Source organism: Garra rufa, chromosome 1 (genome assembly GCF_049309525.1).
Source record: "Garra rufa chromosome 1, GarRuf1.0, whole genome shotgun sequence".
In the NCBI taxonomy this organism is placed as follows: domain Eukaryota; kingdom Metazoa; phylum Chordata; class Actinopteri; order Cypriniformes; family Cyprinidae; genus Garra; species Garra rufa.
Window position 1 is genome coordinate 20420886 of NC_133361.1, and position 20686 is coordinate 20441571.

Genomic DNA, 20686 nt, shown 5'->3' on the forward strand with positions numbered 1-20686 from the left:
CCCAGAAGTGAGAAGTTAACCTGACAAAACCTCGAAACTAGATATCAAAAAATGTTTTTTTTTTCTTTACAAATTTACAATTCAACATCAATTTAATTACTGAAATTCAGCATACAATTCCTGAATTAGTTTTTCAATCCAAACAGCAGACAAAAAAAAGCATTTTAAACCTTTATAAAGCCTCCAAAACAAAACACACACTATTAAAATCTAAAGAATAATTAAAGGTTGTATCAGCGATTTCTAGCCTAAAACATAAAGTGTTAAATTCAGCTGACCTTTCATCACGATCCGCTCACTGCCTGCCCCATAAATTGTCTGTGAAAAAAACGCGTCTCTCTGGTCAGCCTAGGGTCCGAGATATGCCAAAAAAACAATCGGCACTACCAACCTTTCCACACAAAAACAAACAGTGTTCCAACCAATCAGCGTCAGGGATTTGGTGTTGTGGACTTTCCTACTGGTGCTGGGATGTGAGGGAGGCGGAGCGAAAGTACACAACACCAAATCCCTGACGCTGATTGGTTGGAACACTGTTTGGTTATCTGTGGTGTGTTGATAGCGCCGATTGTTTTTTTGGCATATCTCGGACCCTAGGCTGACCAGAGAGACGCGGTTTTTTCACAGACAATTTATGGGGCAGGCAGCGAGCGGATCGTGAAGAAAGGTCAGCTGAAATTGACACTTTATGTTTTAGGCTAGAAATCGCTGATACAACCTTTAAACATCTGTAAACTGAAATGATTTCTTTAATAAGTAAACACTGGTATTTTGCAGTTGTCCATTTACCAGCATGTTAAAATGCAGATAGGACTGTAGCAACAAACTGTTTTTTTTTTTTTTCCATACTGTGACATGCATTTAGGTGAAACTGATAATCAAAAAAATGAAAACACAGGGCCTTGGTTCTATTCATTGGTTGTTGACTGGATTGAGGCAGATCTCTGAGAATGCAGTCGGATGTAGAAAGGGATTTGTTTAAGCCCAGAAAAGAGTTTTGATTCAAAATGGCAAGGTCAAAAAACAAAATGACACTTGTGACCTTTCTTATTTTATATATGACATGATTTTATATGGTTTTGTTGAAAAATATTTTTTTAGTTTAAGTTAACTGTAAAAGAAATTCACAATCGTTTGATTGCACACAGTTTGTGTGGAGTCGGGGCCAAGATAAAACCCACCGCTGGAGTGAGATCCAGCTCATCTTCAGACACTCCAGGAGGAGGAGTGAAACGGAAATGCTGAAGAAGGGATGTGAAGAATAGGAAGAGCTCCATCCTGGCCAAACTCTCTCCGAGACAAGCCCTGCGTCCTGAGAGAGATCAAAATCTTGTCCAGTCAACATAATTAAGACCATTTAAAAAGGGTATTTCATGAATAACGACGACAATCAAACCCTGCGTGAAGGAAAGCAGTACCTGCTGAGAAGGGCAAGAAGGCATCTCTCTTCACAAATCGCCCCTGCTTGTCCAGGAATTGTTCGGGGTTAAAGGTGTGGGGTGTTTCCCATTCATCCTCATCATACAGTACAGACATTAGAAGAGGAAATACACACGTGCCCTGCTCAAGGAAAAACATAGCATCACAAAATTTGTATTTAAATGTATATGCAGTATCTCACAAAAGCGAGTACACCCCTCACATTTCAGCAACCACTTTAGTATATCTTCTCAAGGGACAATACTATAGAAATGAAACTTGGATATATTTTAGAGTAGTCAATGTGTAGCTTGTATAGCTGTATAGATTTGCTGTCCTCTGAAAAGAATTCAACATACAGCCATTTTTTAAAAACAGCTGGCAACGAAAGTGAGTACACCCTAAGTGAACTTGTCCAAAGTCTCAATATATTTTGTTAGCACCATCGTTATCTGGCACTGCCTTAATCATCCTGGCCATGGAATTGACCAGAGCTGCACAGGTTGTTGCTGGGATCCTCTTCCCCTCCTGACGGAGCTGCTGGACGTTAGACACATGGGGCTTCTCCACCTTACGCTTGAGGATGCCCCACAGGTGCTTAACAGGGTTGAGGTCTGGAGACATACTTGGCCACCCCATCAGCTTCACCTTCAGCTTCCTCAGCAAGGCAGCTGTAATCTTGGTGGTGTGTTTGGGGTCGTTATCATGTTTGGCCTAGTTTCTGGAGGGAAGGCATCATGTTCTGCTTCAGAATGTACAGTACTTCATAGAATCCATGTTTCCCCTCAATGAACTGCAGCTCCCCAGAACCAGCAGCACTCATGCAGCCCCAGACTGTGATGCTACCACCACCATGCTTGACTGTAGGCAACGCACAATTGTCTTGGTACTCCTCACCAGGGCATCACCACACATGCTGGACACCATCTGAGCCAAACAAGTTTATCTTACAGTTTTATCAGACCACAGGACATAATTCCAGTAATTCATGCTCTTGGAATGGTTGTCTTCAGGAAACTGTTTTTGGGCTTTCTTCTGAGCCAGCTTCAGATAAGGCTTCTTTCTGGGACGATGTCTATGCAAACTGACTTGTTGCAGTGTGCTGCATATGGTCTGAGCACTGACAAGCTGACCTTCTGCTTCTGCAGCAAATGCTGGACAAGCATTGCAAACAGACAAAAACATAAACATGATGAATAGGACATGTGGCTTTGCATGGTTAAAGGTCCCATATTGTCAAAATCAAACTTTCCTGGCTTTTTTCATGATAACTGAGGTCTAGGGGCTATGTAACTACCATATAAGTTTCAAAACAGTCAATCCACAGTAAACTGCACACAGCCTGCTTAAAGTAGCTGTTCATTTTCACAAGCCGCTGTGACTTCCGTAAAAATGTGACGTCCGATCTACTCAGTCACCGCCTTCAGTCACCACCCTGAGCACCAACCACCGTCCCACCCTCCTTTTGTGAAACCCCGACAACATCGCGTCCATGCCATTGCTGAACAACAACAACATGAAAACAAGTGGAGAAAACCCTGTTCAGTCATCATTGCACAGGCTTCCAAACAACGTTAATATAAGAGACCAGTGGCATGGATGTGAGATGTAATGCGACACATACATTTCACTAAACTGAAACTAACCTGATGAACAATCTGTGATTCAGTGATAGTGAGGAGCTCCCTGATCGCTGCTTCATTCCACTTTGCACGTATTTTTTCCGTTGTGAAGAGTCGCAGGGTAACTTGCATCATCACTATCACTACATCACTGCCTTTATAGCATTTGGTTCTGGCTTTTGTTCACACAGCGCTCGTTCCCGTAATTTTCCGGAATCAGCGTGCATTGTGAAAGGGGCTTTACTAAAGCAACAGTTACGTAGCTTACTGCATTCGGTGTTTGAAAAAGAAAAAACATTAATGATCGTTCTGAAATATCCTGTTGAGTATCAGCAGGCTAGGCTCTCTCTATGGCTCTGGGCTAGGCTGAAGTTAACGTGCCACTGGTCTCTTATATTAACGTTGTTTGGAAGCCTGTGCAATGATGACTGAACAGGGTTTTCTCCACTTGTTTTCATGTTGTTGTTGTTCAGCAATGGCATGGACGCGATGTTGTCGGGGTTTCACAAAAGGAGGGTGGGACGGTGGTTGGTGCTCAGGGTGGTGACTGAAGGCGGTGACTGAGTAGATCGGACGTCACATTTTTACGGAAGTCACAGCGGCTCTGTGGCCATAGAGAAACAGAGTTGCGACACTCCCATAGGCTTCCATAGGAACTGAGGAATGCGGAAGTAAAGCGTGTCATGGAGCGGCCAATAGTTCCAAACAACCAATAGTTCCTGCATTGAAGCCCATTCATTTAAGCACTTCTCAAGCACAATCGCTGGTAAATTGAAGAAATTACTGTATTTTTTTACATTTTCACGCATCAGTTGACCTCTCGGAAAACTGGCCAGTAGTGGTATTTTATGAAGCGTGTTATAGTTAATGTTTATCGTTTGATAATAAACAGTTATACTGTAAATGCAGTTAGATACCGTGAGAAACACCGTAATAGCGACCATAACCAGATACTAGTTGTCATATTTTTAAGTTTTTAGTCTTTTTTGCAATCTTTTTCTCCCTGTAGGAGGTTGAATGAGTTTCAGTAAAGACTGCATTCAAGAAATACGATAAAAATGTATGCTGAATGCAAATTGGTTGCCTTGTGTTTTTAACACTATTTTCATATTCATATTCATTTCTATTGTTAAATGCCATATTTGCTTGCCTTTTGTAATATTCACTTATGTTGTATATTTGAATATCATAAAATAACACGAGTAAATTACTTTTTTTTTTTATTTAACATTAAATCGTTAAATCGAAACGTAAAAAAATGAATGTTTATAAAAAAATGAGTGTTTGATCATGTCCAAATACACATTCAAATGTATTTAACCTTAAATATTACACTAACTGTAATATAAATACTATATTAGAAAATGTTATCTTTTAAATGGTCAGGATCATTATTGCACATATTATTTAGTAAACTCCTCAAAATATTAACTAAATAGAACTGAACTATATATTACAATTATTTAATTGAATAAAAGTTACATTTAAGGTGTTTGGTCAGATTTGACTGCCAGAGAGTATGAGAACATATTAATTATGTCTCTTTATCACTCCCCACAATAAAATGCGATTGTAAAGCGTGTTCAGAGAAGTTATCAATACACAATTAATGCACATTATGTGTTAATAATTACTCGAAATTGCTGCAAATATAGTAAAACTGCTGTCTATCCTGCTTAAACCCATTCAAACACATTGACAGCGCGGAGTTGTTTGGAACTATTGAGAGCTCCTTGAACCACGTGACCGCGCGGCGGCGAGATCAAAGCGTGTCACAACTCTCTTTCTATATGGCTCTGGGCTAGGCTGCAGCATACATGACTGTAGTTACTTGTGATTGGCCTGGCTGTGTGTCACTCAGAAAACAACAGGCCAATCAGAAGAGAGGCTCATGAATATTAATTAGATGGGCCAAAATCGACCTGTTCTTGACAGAGCTCCTAAAAAAGGAGCTGTAAAAATATACTGAGATGGATTTTGGCACTACGACCGCAAATATTTATTCTTAAGGACATCAACAACTACAATAAACCTTCAGAAATGTGTACAATATGGGACCTTTAAATAACATACTGTTGTTATCATTTAACGTGTACTCACTTTTGTTGCCAGCTATGTTGAGTTATTTTAAGAGGATAGTAAATATATAATGCTATACAAGCACATTGACTACTCTAAAATATATCCAAGTTAAATTTCTATAGTATTGTCCCTTGAGAAGATATACTAAAATGGTTGCTGAAATGTGAGGGGTGTACTCACTGTATGTTCATTTTTAATAACTCACTTTGGTGGAATAGGACAATGTACAAGGAAAATTGTATTTGTACTTGTACTATTTGTACTTTTTCATTTTACAGTACGCTAACCTTCTTGATGAAGTATCCATTGAAGTGTACATCACAGCTGGTCATATGAGGGATACTCATTGGTGCTATGTTAGCAAATCTCTGGATTTCATGGATCACAGCATCTGTATACGGTAAGTTCTTCCTGTCCTCTGTAACCGGTTGCCGTCCACCAATCACCTGGTCAATCTCCTCCTGAACCCGATCTGCAAACACCTCACACTTTAGATTTCACTTTAAAATATAAGGCCACAAAGTGCTGTAGACTGAGCTGAACTTGTACTGAACCGGGAATATTTCCTTTATCAAAAAGTCTCAATGTTTGTTTTTCGGTTATCAGACATGACATTTTCTGATTTAGCTGCTCTGTGTTTGATTTGTTAAATATACTTTGGATGTTGAGCATTTTTTGTTCTGGTGGACTGTTTGTTTGTTTTTTTTATCACCTCAAAAGTTATTTTCGCTCACCTCTACTTAAAGGAGTAGTTCACTTTCAGAACAAAAATTTACAGATAATGTACTCACCTCCTTGTCATTCAAGATTTCATGTCTTTCTTTCTTCAGTCGTAAAGAAATTATGTTTTTTGAGGAAAACATTTCAGGATTTCTCTTCATATAATGGACTTCTGTGGTGCCGCTGGGTTTGAACTTCCAAAATGCAGATTCAAAGGGCTCTAAATGATCACAGCTGAGGGAAAATGGTCTTATCTATAGCAAAATGATCGGTTATTTTCTAAAAACATTTACAATTTATATACTTTTTAATCTCTAGTACACACAGAGCTAGACAAGATGAGCATTTGAGGTTAAAAAGTATATCAATTGTATTATTTTTTAGAAAATAACTGATCATTTTGCTAGATAATACCCTTCTTTCCTCGGCTGTGATGGTTTAGAGCCCTTTGAAGCTGCGTTTTGGAAGTTCAAACACGGGGGCATCTTTTTTTCCTTTTTTTTTCCTCAAAAAACACAATTTCCTTATGACTTAAGAAAGAAAGACATGAACATCTTGGATGACAAGGGGGTGAGTACATTATCTGTACATTTTTGTTCTGAAAGTGAACTACTTCTTTAAAGGGAATGATGTTCTTATACGGTGATGCATTGCTGCCACACACATATTACTTTTTCCACTCAATTATGTCATTGTTACATTGTCATTATGTTATATCATTAAAACAACTTTTCTTGTAATAATGAGATATGTCATTTTAATGGCATTTTAATGTTAAAACGGCATATTTTCTTGTAATAACGAGATGTTAAGTTAAATGACAATTATCTCATTAAAACATATTTTCTTGTAATAATAATTATGAAGTTTTAACAACATATCTCGTTATTATGAGAAAAGATTTTAACAAAATAATTTTGTTGTTTCAAAGACATAACATCTCATTTTGACAAAAGAAGTAGTTTTAATGAGATAATTCTGACGTTTTAACAACATAACATTATTATAATAAAAAAATTGTTTTGATGTGAAAAAGATGTTCTTTTAAAAACATAACATCTCGTTATTACGAGAAAAGATGTCATTTTAACGAGATAATTTTGATGTTTTAAAGACAACATCTCATCATGAGACAAGATTACGTTGTAATGAGATAATTCTGACGTTTTAACAACATATTATTATGAGAAAAAATTCTGTTTTAATGAGAAAAAATATAGTTTTAATAACATATTTTCTTGTAATAATAATTATGGAGTTTTAACAACATAACATCTCGTTATTACGAGAAGAGATGTCATTTTAACAAAATAATTTTGTTGTTTTAAAGACATAAAATCTCGTTATTATGAGACAAGATGATGTTTTAATTAGATAATTCTGATGTTTTAACAACAACATTATTATAAGAAATAATTATGTTTTGATGTGAACATAACATTAAGAAAAAAAATGTTGATGAGAAAAATTATATAGGTTTTGTCATTTTGTCAATATGTAGATAATTTAGATGTTTTAAAGACAACATCTTGTTATTATGAAAAAAGGTGATGTTTCAACGAGAAAAAAAAATGTCGTTTTAACGATATAACATCTAGTTTTTACGATAAAAGAATTTTAACAAGATAATTTTGTTGTTTTAAAGACATAACATCTCATTTTGACAAAAGACGTCGTTTTAATGAGATAATTCTGACGTTTTAACAACATAACATTATTATAATAAAAAAATTGTTTTGATGTGAAAAAGATGTTCTTTTAAAAACATAACATCTCGTTATTACGAGAAAAGATGTAATTTTAACGAGATAATTTTGATGTTTTAAAGACAACATCTCATCATGAGACAAGATTACGTTTTAATGAGATAATTCTGACGTTTTAACAACATATTATTATGAGAAAAGATTCTGTTTTAATGAGAAAAAATATAGTTTTAATAACATATTTTCTTGTAATAACAATTATGGAGTTTTAACAACATAACATCTCGTTATTACGAGAAGAGATGTCATTTTAACAAAATAATTTTGTTGTTTTAAAGACAACATCTCATCATGAGACAAGATTACGTTTTAATGAGATAATTCTGACGTTTTAACAACATATTATTATGAGAAAAGATTCTGTTGTAATGAGAAAAAATATAGTTTTAATAACATATTTTCTTGTAATAACAATTATGGAGTTTTAACAACATAACATCTCGTTATTACGAGAAGAGATGTCATTTTAACAAAATAATTTTGTTGTTTTAAAGACATAAAATCTCGTTATTATGAGACAAGATGATGTTTTAATTAGATAATTCTGATGTTTTAACAACAACATTATTATAAGAAATAATTATGTTTTGATGTGAACATAACATTAAGAAAAAAAATGTTGATGAGAAAAATTATATAGGTTTTGTCATTTTGTCAATATGTAGATAATTTAGATGTTTTAAAGACAACATCTTGTTATTATGAAAAAAGGTGATGTTTCAACGAGAAAAAAAAATGTCGTTTTAACGATATAACATCTAGTTTTTACGATAAAAGAATTAACAAGATAATTTTGTTGTTTTAAAGACATAACATCTCATTTTGACAAAAGACGTCGTTTTAATGAGATAATTCTGACGTTTTAACAACATAACATTATTATAATAAAAAAATTGTTTTGATGTGAAAAAGATGTTCTTTTAAAAACATAACATCTCGTTATTACGAGAAAAGATGTAATTTTAACGAGATAATTTTGATGTTTTAAAGACAACATCTTGTTATTATGAAAAAAGGTGATGTTTCAACGAGAAAAAAAAATGTCGTTTTAACGATATAACATCTAGTTTTTACGATAAAAGAATTTTAACAAGATAATTTTGATGTTTTAAAGACATAACATCTCATTTTGAGAAAAGAAGTAGTTTTAATGAGATAATTCTGACGTTTTAACATAACATAAGAAAAAATTGTTTTGATGAGAAAAATATATAGTTTTGTCATTTTGTCAACATATAGTTCTTGTCATTTTAACAAGATAATTTAGATGTTTTAAAGACAACGTCTTGTTACTATATATTGTTATGAAAAAAGGTGACGTTTCAACCAGAGCCATAGAGAAAGAGTTGCGACACGCTTTGATCTCGCCGCCGCGCGGTCACGTGGTTCAAGGAGCTCTCAATAGTTCCAAACAACTCCGTGCTGTCAATGTGTTTGAATGGGTTTAAGTAGGATAGACAGCAGTTTTACTATATTTGCAGCAATTTCGAGTAATTATTAACACATAATGTGCATTGATTGTGTATTGATAACTTCTCTGAACACGCTTTACAATCGCATTTTATTCTGTGGAGTGATAAAGAGACATGTTCTCATACTCTCTGGCAGTCAAATGTGACCAAACACCTTAAGTGTACCTTTTATTCAATTAAATAATTGTAATATATAGTTCAGTTCTATTTAGTTAATATTTTGAGGAGTTTACTAAATAATATGTGCAATGATGATCCTGACCATTTAAAAGATAACATTTTCTAATATAGTAGGCCTATTTATATTACAGTTATTGTAATATTTAAGGTTAAATACATTTGAATGTGTATTTGGACATGATCAAACACTAATTTTTTATAATCATTCATTTTTTTATGTTTCGATTTAATGATTTAATGTTTTCGAGAGGTCAACTGATGCGTTAAAATGTAAAGAAATGCAGTAATTTCTTCAATTTACCAGCGACTGTGCCTGAGAAGCGCTGAAATGGGCTTCAATGCAGGAACTATTGGCCGCTCCATGACACACTTTACTTCCGCATTCCTCAGTTCTTATGGAAGCCTATGGGAGTGTCGCAACTCTGTTTCTCTATGGCTCTGGTTTCAACAACATAACATCTCATTATCAAAAGAAAAAAAAATGACGTTTCAATGAGAAAAAAAAATGTTGTTTTAACGATATAACATCTAGTTTTTACGATAAAAGATATAATTTTGATGTTTTAAAGACATAATGTCTCATTATTGTGAGAAAAGATGACGTTTTAATGAGATAGTTAAGACGTTTTAAAGACATAACATCCGAGAAAAACTCATTTTAAAACACAAGAAGCAGCGGAATAAAACGATAAACTTTATCATACCCAAAACTGTTGAAACAATCACTTATACTGTTGTTTTATGCATTGAAAAGAAAAGGGAAATAATTTGAATTTATGGATTTACTTATTTTTTACACAAATGTCACTGAACCCAGAAAACATGAAAATATTCCAGCTAACTGTAATATTTCTCTCATACCCTGTATGTGTGGATATTTGGCCATAAGCAGCAAGCCCCAGCGCAGCGTTGTGCTAGTAGTGTCCGTACCAGCGGCGAACAAGTTTCCGACTGAGAAAATGAGGTTCTGATGGTTGAAAAGCGAGTTCTTCTCTCCAGATTCCTGAACAGATGGTACATTAGATATGTATAGGGCTAACAAAATAAGAAGAGTGTTCAAATTTACCTAAGCAAATACCTCTGCATTCTGCATGCGGAGAAGGAAGGAATCTACAAAGCCCCTGAGGTCCTGTGGGTTCAGTGTTTCACGTAAACTGTTCACCAGCTCTGATACCTCTTTGATATCAAGCGCTAGGTGTTTCATGAGCAGTCTCAAATTCTTAAGCCATGGACCCAAGAAAGGGAACATGTTGTAGAGCTAGAGAACAAAAACCAGATGTTTCCACCACCATAATGTAATACTCTATACACAACAGACTGAATTTAAATCATATGGGAACCTGCACAGACGCTGTTCCACTCAGCTGGATGCTCTCATTGGCTCGATCCACCATATTTCGTAGTTGAGGGTCTGTATACTCAAACCTACGTCCGTAAACAATGGAACCGATGACACTTGAGGCAGCGTAGTTCATCAGCTGTGTGGTTTCAAAAGGTTTTCCTATCAAAGAAAAGGCTGTGGTGTTCAGTCCATTTGCCAATCATGCCTATATCGCTGTATTTATAAGATTTCATTAACCTTCAAACCTACTTTCAAACTTCTCAAATTCCTCTTGCAAATGGCATGTTTCCTCTATGATTTTCTCCTCAATTTTTTTCTTCCCCATCCCGAAGTCTCGTAAATTGGTGAGAGCAAATCGTCTCAATTCTCTCCAACTCTCTCCATTGGCAAATATAATACCTACAAAGATGTTTAATTTCCAAAACTGATATTATATTCTTTTATTCCTGCAGCTCAACTAGCAGAGCATTGCACTAGTATCAACAAGGGCAAAGGTTTGATTCCCAGGGAATGTACTGACAAAATGTCTATATAAGATAAGATAAGAATAAGATATTTCACATAAAAGATGTTTACATATAGTCCACAAGAGAAAATATTAGCTGAAATTAAAAAAAAAATGACCCTGTTCAAAAGTTTACATACACTTGATTCTTAATAACGTGTTGTTACCAGAATGATCCATAGCTGTGTTTTTTGTTTTTGTTTATTGATAGTTGTTCATGAGTTACTTGTTTGTTGTTCATGAGTTACTTGTTTGTCCTGAACAGTTAAACTGCCTGCTGTAACTCAGAAAAATCGTTCAGGTCTCACAAATTCATTGGTTTTCCAGCATTTGTGTATTTGATCCCTTTCCAGCAAATACTGTATGATTCTGAGATCCATCTTTTCACACTGAGGACAACTGAGGGACTCATATGCAACTATTACAGAAGGTTCAAACGCTCACTGATGCATTAAGAGCCGGAGGTGATAACTGTTTGAATTTTAAGATCAGGGTAAATTTAACTTATTTTGTCTAGTGGGAAATATGTAAGTATCTTCTGTAGCCTCGGAAGGGCAGAACAAAATGAAAAAATGTATGATATTATGGCGGAATAAGAAACATGTACACGCATCCATTCTGTTCAAAAGTTTTCACCCCTAGCTCTGAATGCATTGTTTTTCCTTCTGGAGCATCAGTGAGTGTTTGATCCTTCTGTAATAGTTGCATAGGAGTCCCTCAGTTGTCCTCAGTGGGAAAAGATGGATCTCAGAATAATACAGTATTTGCTGGAAAGGGTTCAAATACACAAAAATGCTGGAAAACCAATGAATTTGTCAGACCTGAAGGATTTTTCTGAAGAGCAGCAGGCAGTTTAACGGTTCAGGACAAACAAGGGACTCATGAACAACTATCACTAAACAAAAAAAAAACAGCTGTGAATCATTCAGGTAACAACACAGTTTTAAAAACCAAGTGTATGTAAACGTTTGAACAGGGTCAATTTTATAAATTCAACTATTATTTTCTCTTGTTGACTAAACATCTTTCATGTGAAATATCTTATTCAGGTCAGTACTAAAGGGGGGGGGGGGGGGGTAAACTTTTGACCTCAACTGTAGTAAGTGGCTTTGAATAATATTTAAGCATAAATGGTAATCTTACCATGACCTTTAGTGAAATCATGAAACAGTGGCGTGATTTCTCGTTCTCCAAATTCATCTGCATGGTTAACAAGTGCTTGCTTCACTGTTTTGTAGCCGGCTAGCACAACCACTTTCTTTGGACCAAAGTAGACCGTGAACACTGGGCCAAACTGCTTTGCCATCTGGTGATTGAAAGATAGGCATTTAAAAAAGTAGTAATGTAAAAATAACTCTCAAACCTAATTTTACTTTATTGTGTAGAACATAAAAGGGCATTTTAGGAACATTTTTGTCCATACAATGGAAGTCAATGATATTCCATGGTGTTTGATTCTTCAAGATATGATTATTGTATTCCACAGAAGAAGAAGAAAATGGTAAATGATGACAGAATTGTAATTTCTGGGTAAACTATGACATTTTCTTTCTCTGAAAAGCAGAATTGCGCTCTGCAAAAACTCACCAGGCAGGTTTGTCAACACTTTGAGGCTCTCACCTTACCTCACACAGGCTCAAGTACGGTTTGTTGACATCCAGCATTAGCAGATTTCCCAACAGTGGCAACGGTTTTGGCCCTGGAGGTTCATTTTCGTCTCTCTGAGACCTGAAGAACAGGAGATAAACAGCGAAGAGCAGAAGCAAGACGCAGATCAACATTCCTGTGCTGGAAACCTGAAGAAGCGCGTCCATGAAAGCCATGTTCTTAGAACAATACCCATAAGACCTCGAGGTTTGGACGGTTTAAATGCAGCACAGATAAAGTGGGAGCGGCTAGGTTAGAGGTGGAGACTGTCAAAACAATAGGTCACAGTTCAAATACATTTGAACGGTGACCTATTGTTTTGACAGTCTCCACCTCTAAGACCAAATTACCCTGATAGCAACAGACTCCGGGGCGGATCCGCCCTCAAGTCGGCATCTTCGCTGTACTGTCAAGATTCTGTTTGGACATTCGCCCACTATATGCCCCGCCTCCGGGCCGCGCTCTCTCGTTTAGCTGATTCATCACGGACACTGCGAGGATTCGCGATCCGTACGCGCCTTTTTTTTTAACCAGTGTTGCCAGATTGGGCGGGTTTCCGCCCAATTGGGCTTCTTTTGATCGGCTTGGACCGGAGAATAACGCATTGGGCGGGTAGACAAAATTTGGGCTGCTTTGAAAAAATAAAAGCCGCCCAATCAGCTGCTTTTTTCTTCGCTTTTATCATTGGTGATTGTTATTTTAATACCTTCGAGCTCAAAGTATCACAGTAATATAATGTGTAGTCAGTGCAGTCATCAACTCATTTTTGCTTAACAGCAACCCTTACTGGTTTAGTTTAACAGAGACCTGTCAATCAATTTACGTCTTTTACGTTAGTGAGATGTGATGACTTGTGAGTGATGAGGTTTTGGCCCTATAACGGGCAAGATTTTGAATATGCAGCTTATTCATTTATTCATTTGAAGTAATTGCGATGGCAAAGTGGCCTAAATATAAGTTACACGATAAAAAGTCTAAGTGGATTACACGTGGTGAGAGATGAATAGAAGACTTCTAAATATAATTGTAACTGAAATAAGAAAACGTGGGTGTGTGCATGAACGTAAATGCCAGCTACATTGTTTCTCATCACTTTATTGTGCACTTTTTGCACAGAAATTAGCAGATTTTTACTGTGGACATTGAAAATGCATGTGTTTTTCCAAGGGTTAAAGTCATCGGTTAATTTCCACTTTGAAAAGAAGACATTTTACGCATATTTTCGGACTGTTTTGATCCATATTCCTGTGAAATTGATTTATCTTTATTTTATTTTGTCATTATTCTTTTTTTAAAGAGATAAAAATGGTCCTTATTAACCTTGACATGGCAATAAAATTCTCATTATTTTGGCAGTTAAAATTTGGGCTGGTTTTTGTTGAGGTGGGCGGGTTTTGGTGAGCTTTTGGGCTGGAAATCGTCAACCCGATCTGGCAACACTGCCGGCAAGGTCAATCATCCTTCCTCAGAGTGGAGAGTTTGCGGCAGCGGAGGGCTGAAGAAGCTGATTATGGTAAGAATACTCTTAAAATGTGCTTTATTTGTACAGTTGCCAGTAACATTCACGGTAATAAAGTAGTTAATTGCTTTGTTGGTGTTTTTATTTTTTTAAGTTGAGTTGTGAAATGTTCAGTAGAGGTTAGCTCTTTATTAGCATATAGTAGATTTGAGTAACTTGGCCAACTGAATAAACAACGTTACCCATCTCACAGAAAGGATGATATCCCGTCAAAATAGGCCTGATTTCCGTATTTTAATCCAGATCAGTCTTGATTGTTAACGTTAATTATTTTTTCACCCCTTTCCAAGAAATGACTGCTTGCGAGAATAAACTCTTTTTCTTAAATTGGGTTCTACAATATTATTTCAAATACATTTGTGCTTGTATTTCGTCAAATATTATTAGTCAAATATTTACTTTTTGTCCTCATAATACATATGAAATAAACTAGCGGACTCGTTACGGATGCTGCGCGGATTCGCGATCCGAACGCGCTTTTTTTCTAACAGTCATTTCAGAAATCAAATCCTCCTGCAGGCTAGAATACACATTTTTGTCACTTAAATTAGGTTTTAGAATATTAGTTGAAGTCTGTTTTTGCTTGTATTTCAATAAATAAATCCCCAGCCTCTTCTCCCAATGTTTCAGTTCATATGAAATATAAAATTATATGATCGGACTCGATACGGATGCTGGGCGGATTCTCAATCCTAACGTGTTTTTGTTTTTCTGACTAACATCTCAGAAATCCTCCTTAAAGCTGCGGCCTGCCATGTAAAGAGGACTGAACACGGTAAGAATACTTTTAAAATATGCTTTATTTGTACGATTACCAGTAATATTAACGTTAATAAATTAGTTATTGCTTTGTTTGCATTTTTAATTCTGAAAGGGCGTTGTGGAACATCTAGTTAGCTCTTCTTGAGTAGGCTAATAACAGGCCTATTTGGACGGGATCTCCTTTTTTTGGGGAGACAGGGCAGTTTATTTGGCTATAGGGATTTTAATCTATGCCTTTTATATCGCGAATATATAGGTATATTATGCTACATTTTTTCATTAAAGTTTGGTTCTGGAATTTTTAGCTGAAGTCAATTTTTGACAAATATATTCCCCATCTCTTGTAACGTTGTTTCAGATAATGTATATGAAATTACTAAAATGCTGTGTGTGTGTTCTGTTGCAGTTGTAAAGCTCATTCAAGTGCTCCAGTCTGGTTTTTGATTCTACATCATCCATCGATATTCTACTTCATCTTTAAAGGTAAGATTAAATAGTTTTAAACTTGATTTAGCAAACTAGTTTGTCAATTGACAATGATCCACACTACAGCTTTAACATGAAATAAATGTGCAATGTCTCAATAATGGCAATGCATTCTGTCAATTTAGGACACAGGAGCAATGGCAGAGAATGGATACCAGTGAATGTAAATATTTTATATTATATAATTTTATGTTAATAATAAAGATCATGTTGGAGTGGTTAAGGCTTACTGTATCATCATAAAATGTTACATGTGGCAGCTTGTTGATACCTGGCCACTTGTTTGTACATGTATTAAGCTCATTCATTTATTTGATCTCTTGCATCCTTGTTTGGCATCTTTGACAGTAAGCAATATTCAGCTTAATTTATTCAAGTCTAGTTATTTATTTGTATAACATCCACAACACACATCATTTAAAAGAATATTTAAAGTAAGTTATTCTGATACTTCTATAATGGTTTAATTCTTTAACAGTGAGCAGGGCAATATGACAATGATCCACCGTTTGAGATCTTGCTTTAGTGTATTCTCCCCTTACAAATTAGCCATAGTTTTAATACTCTAACCATAGTTCAACCGTGGTATTTCTAATAAAATTGTGGTTATAAGAATGCTAATAAAAATGCCAAAAAAACTCGGTTGCTACTTGCTTACTATAATAAAACCATGATTAATTTCCGTAAGTGTTTTAGCAGTTATATCAGTACCACTTTAGTGAAGGAGACTGAATACTATGTAATGAATATTTGCAGCTTCTCACGACACACAACAAAGCGATTTACTTTGATTGAAAGATTTTACACATTAATCTGTTTTTTCTTCTGTGCTCCAGATCGTGTCCTAAAATATGACAGAATGCAACGTGGCTCAACGTGGATTCCCATTCTCTATATTTAAGGTGAAATGTTTACAAACCTATTTTTACATCCTACATTTAACAGTAGTTTTTGGTTGTGGTATACTAGTTTGTGTCCATTTTTTTTAATATATCCCACCTTATAATGTGGTTTCAGATTATTTATATGGGATTGAAACATGCTAAAATACGGTGTGTGTTCTTTTGCAGTTTACAGCAAGAGCTCCAGTCTGGTTTTTGATTCTAATTCATTTTTCGATATTCTTCGTCATCTTTAAAAGTAAGATTAAAAAGTTTTAAACTTGATTTAGCCAACCAGTTTGTAAAATACTGATAATCATTTACCCTCCTGCTTTTAATGTGTAAAAATGTGCAGTGTCAAAAGATTCATATCAATATATTTAAGGGTAAATGTTTACAAATATACTTTTACATCCTGCATATAACAGTTATCTTTGCTATGAGATGTCATGAAATTTCTATGAAAATGTTTTTATTACAGGTATGATTACAGGTGCTGTGAGAAATTTAACACAGATTGTTACTTATTTCAATGTTTATTACAATTTTCTTGGCCGATTCCGATTTTTCAGTAAGAGTGACCTGCCGATTCCGATTTAAAAAAAAAAAAAAACTGTAATGAAAGCATATACAGAAATATTTTCTTTAATTAAATTTATTTTATAATAAAATAAATTATTAAACATTACAGGATCTTCTTACAACAAAATAACTTTAACAACAAAATAAAGTGCTTTGTGCCTTCGAAAAAGGTATAAAATTAGTTCCTGTAACTAACATAGTATAGTTATACTAACAAAAATCTTTTCCTCAATGTAATTATTTTTTTTTTTAATAAAAGAAATGAATAAACATTACAGCATTTTCTCGTAATAAAATAACTTTAACAAAAAAAAAAGTGCTCTGAGCCTTGAAAACATTAGAAATAAAATATAAGTAACAAAGCAGGCTTACTTACAAAAATCTACTTTTCTTCAATGAATTTTATATGGAATTTTTTTTAAAACATTAATTACAGGATCGTCTCACAACAATAACTTTAATAAAAAAAAGTGCACTGTGTCTTTAAACAGGTAGAAATAACAATGCTAGTACTAAATGCTATTACTTGAGCATTAATGGAAATTTGTTCTTGATAAAGAGAAGCATTTCTGCCTTGTCACCAGTTAATCCAGCGGTAACGTTACTACACTTCGTAACATTCATTCACATATTTGCGTTGCGCCACCGCATACAGCGTCTTCACAGTGGCGCAGCGCAAATATGTGAATGAATGAAAGCGTAGTAAACTTCAACAGATTTCCCCTGCTCAGGGAGTAGGGAGCAATGAACACTATGCAGGGACCATGTCAATCGGAACACAGTTCATTCAGAGAGGAGCGCTAGCTTTAGCCGCTGGCGAGTGATGGTTTTGATGATGGAAGTGTCTTATTAGGTTTGTTGTTACGAACGTTTTCGTGGTTGTTCCCTTATAACGGTTACAAACTGCGATCTTTGTGTCATCTTCACTCACACCAACGACATGTTTACACGCAACTGTTAAGTGAGCGCGCGTGGCTGTGACGTAATTGCATGCGCCGCTGGCAATAAAAGGATCGGCAAGAGGAGAAATTGACCGGCCGGTCACCGATCCGGGCCGATCATGTGAAAAATCGTCCGATTCCGATCACTAGCCGATCAATCGGTGCATCTCTAATGTTTTTGTCTCATTCTTGTCCTAAGGTTATCGTAGTCGGCCGAATCCAGTCTGTATTCAAACCAGATGGTGAACCTGCACAGCCCTGAATGTGAGCGGAGACTACAACAAGTGAACATCACGATGTGACAGCCATCGGCACAGGTCCTCAGCAAAAACCACAAGAAACAGACAAGTCCTCTGCACAGACCCTTATGGCCAGCAAAGAACATGCCAGGCCAACTGCTAGGACCACAATTTACAGTCACTGTTAATACAATCGTCCACTACTGGCTAAAAGGCAGCCCTGCAGGACAGACTACAACTTCTCTGACAAAACGACAGCGTGATGTATCCTGCTCTTCAAGCAGTAGGAGCTGGATGCAATATTCTGAATGACTTCAGTCCACATAGTGATGCAGCCTAAAATCTTAACCACACCATCTTTGTCCATTTAACAAGAGAAGAGCTGAGCTTTTTCTTTGTTTCAGTCACCTGCTGGAGTTTGGGTTCCACTGGCTCTGACATGCTTAGCTGGGGTTTAAAAGACGCTGAATATTCAGTAATTAAATTGATTTGACTGTACTGTCACTATTGCATAATTTCAAGACTTGAACTGAACTGAGTTGGATTATGATAGCACTGTTTTCTCAAAGCTGCTTTATTGCTGTATTGACTTTGTTTCATGATGTATTAATTTTGCAACATTTTCACTGATACTGAAGTTTATTAAATCAAGATCAAGCTGACACAGTGGATAATGAAACTGTGCTAATAAATTCCTTATAGCTGAATTTAATGAATGCATTCATTTTTCAAAGTTATTAAACTGAAATGTCTTTTTAGAGATAAAGTTTTTCATTAGATAAAACAATGTTTTTGTACAATTTTATTTTTCTTAATGTAATTATCTGCATTTATAGAGTGTTTCATTGTTATTGGCCAAGGAAAGTTTATTAATATTAATAAATGGTGACATATATTTAAGGTTTTATAGAGCAATCTAGTCTATATAATGTTTGTCAACTTTATTTTAGATATTTCCATAGCTAGTTTTGGCCAATTACCCATTCTAAATAAGGTATAGACCCACTTAATGAATCCGTTCCGGATCTTGTGGTACATCCGGCGCGGATCCGTTGAGTCATTTTGCTATCTGGGAACCAAGCCGCTCCGACTTTATCTGTGCTGCTTCACCCCAAAAAAATTTTTTTTCTATATTTCAATATTCTATATATTTTCTATATAAACTTTCGTATAGAACCCTGATCAAATTATCATCAAATTGTCTGTTTTGTAAACCATTTAACACTCAAATTTATATTTTTATTATTAAATTACAAAGGATTTGTACAGCACATGTGAACCAGGATCACAAAACCAGTCATAAGGGTCGATTTTCTGAAATTGAATCTGAGGCTGTTTAAAATCAAAATATTGAGAAAATCGTCTTTAAAGCTGTCCAAATGATGTTCTTAGCAATGCATTTTACTAATCAAAAATTAAGTTGTGAAATATTTATGGTATGAAATTTACTACATATCTTCATAGAACATGATCTTTACTTAATATCCTAATGATTTTTGGCATAATTCGATAATTTTCATCCATATAATTTATTATTAGCTGTTGCTACAAATATACCTGTGCCACTTAAGACTGTTTTTGTGGTCCAGAGTCACATACACTACCGTTCAGAAGTTCGGGGTCAGTAAATTTGTATTTTTTTTTTGTTTTGTTTTTTTAAGAAATTAATACTTTTATTCACCAAGGATGTATTAAGTTAATAATTAAAAGTTTATTAAAAGTTAATAATAAATAATTTACATTGTTATAAAAAATTTATATTTTGAATAAACACTGTACTTTTTAAACTTGTTATTCATGAAAGAATCCTGGAAAAAAAATCAGATTCCAAAAAATATTTGGCAGCACAACTGTTGATATTATCCAACATTGATCATTCTAATAATAAATCAGCATATTCGCATGATTTCTGAAGGATCATGTGACACTTAAGACTGGAGTAACAGCTGATAAATATTCAGCTTTTCATCACAGGAATAAATTCTGTTTTAAAGTATGTTCAAATAAAAAACATTATTTATATTGTAAAAACATTTTGCAATATTACTGTTTTTTTCTGTATTTTAAAATCAAATAAATGCAGCCTTGATGACCATAAGAGACTTCTTTAAACACTATTACAAGTCTTACTGACCCCAAACTTTTGAACGGTAGTGTATATGTGTTCAATAATGAATAAATAGAATTGTTTAAGATCTGGCAGATAGAAAATAAGGGTGGGGGGGGAATTGTTTTTCTGCATAGATGAGAATATAAGAGAGAAACAAAATCATATTAAGCAAAAAATATACAGTGTCAGAGAATGTCTAAGTTAGTAGAGTTAGTCAGAGTATCTTGTCTAAGTTATCTCATTGGAAGTTTTATTTCTTATAAATATTCAGTCTTATGTTGCACAATTGTGCTTTAAGTAAATTAATCTTGTAGGTTGGAGATCGGAAGTTTATATTTTTATGCTTAAAAAAGCTGATGAAGTAACATTTGTTATATTGTCTTTAATCTTACAGCACAAGAAGCACAACAA

The 20686-nt window shown here is 35.0% G+C and overlaps 2 protein-coding genes across 2 annotated transcripts in view; both read right to left on the reverse strand.

The window, feature by feature from the left end:
• The window catches only part of LOC141332094 (cytochrome P450 2K1-like), a 393810-nt gene that overhangs the window by 344179 nt on the left and 28945 nt on the right, over positions 1–20686 (reverse strand). The gene's annotated exons all lie outside the window — the stretch shown is intronic.
• On the reverse strand, positions 729–12998 carry cyp2k16 (cytochrome P450, family 2, subfamily K, polypeptide16). Its single transcript, XM_073837121.1, has 9 exons — positions 12734–12998; positions 12252–12414; positions 10853–11002; positions 10602–10762; positions 10340–10519; positions 10123–10264; positions 5411–5595; positions 1419–1560; positions 729–1312 (listed from the first exon to the last, which is right to left on the reverse strand). Exons 1-9 carry the CDS (start codon positions 12929–12931, stop codon positions 1125–1127), a joined length of 1509 nt encoding a protein of 502 aa, XP_073693222.1. The 5' UTR covers positions 12932–12998; the 3' UTR covers positions 729–1124.

Coding starts and splice junctions, on each gene's coding strand:
- cyp2k16 (XM_073837121.1), bottom strand. CDS start 12,931: ATGGCTTTCATGGACGCGCTTCTTCAGGTTTCCAGCACAGGAATGTTG. Junction 10,520..10,601: donor GTGGAACAGCGTCTGTGCAG/GTTCCCATATGA, acceptor TTTGTTCTCTAG/CTCTACAACATGTTCCCTTT. Junction 1,561..5,410: donor ATGGATACTTCATCAAGAAG/GTTAGCGTACTG, acceptor TTCCTTGAGCAG/GGCACGTGTGTATTTCCTCT.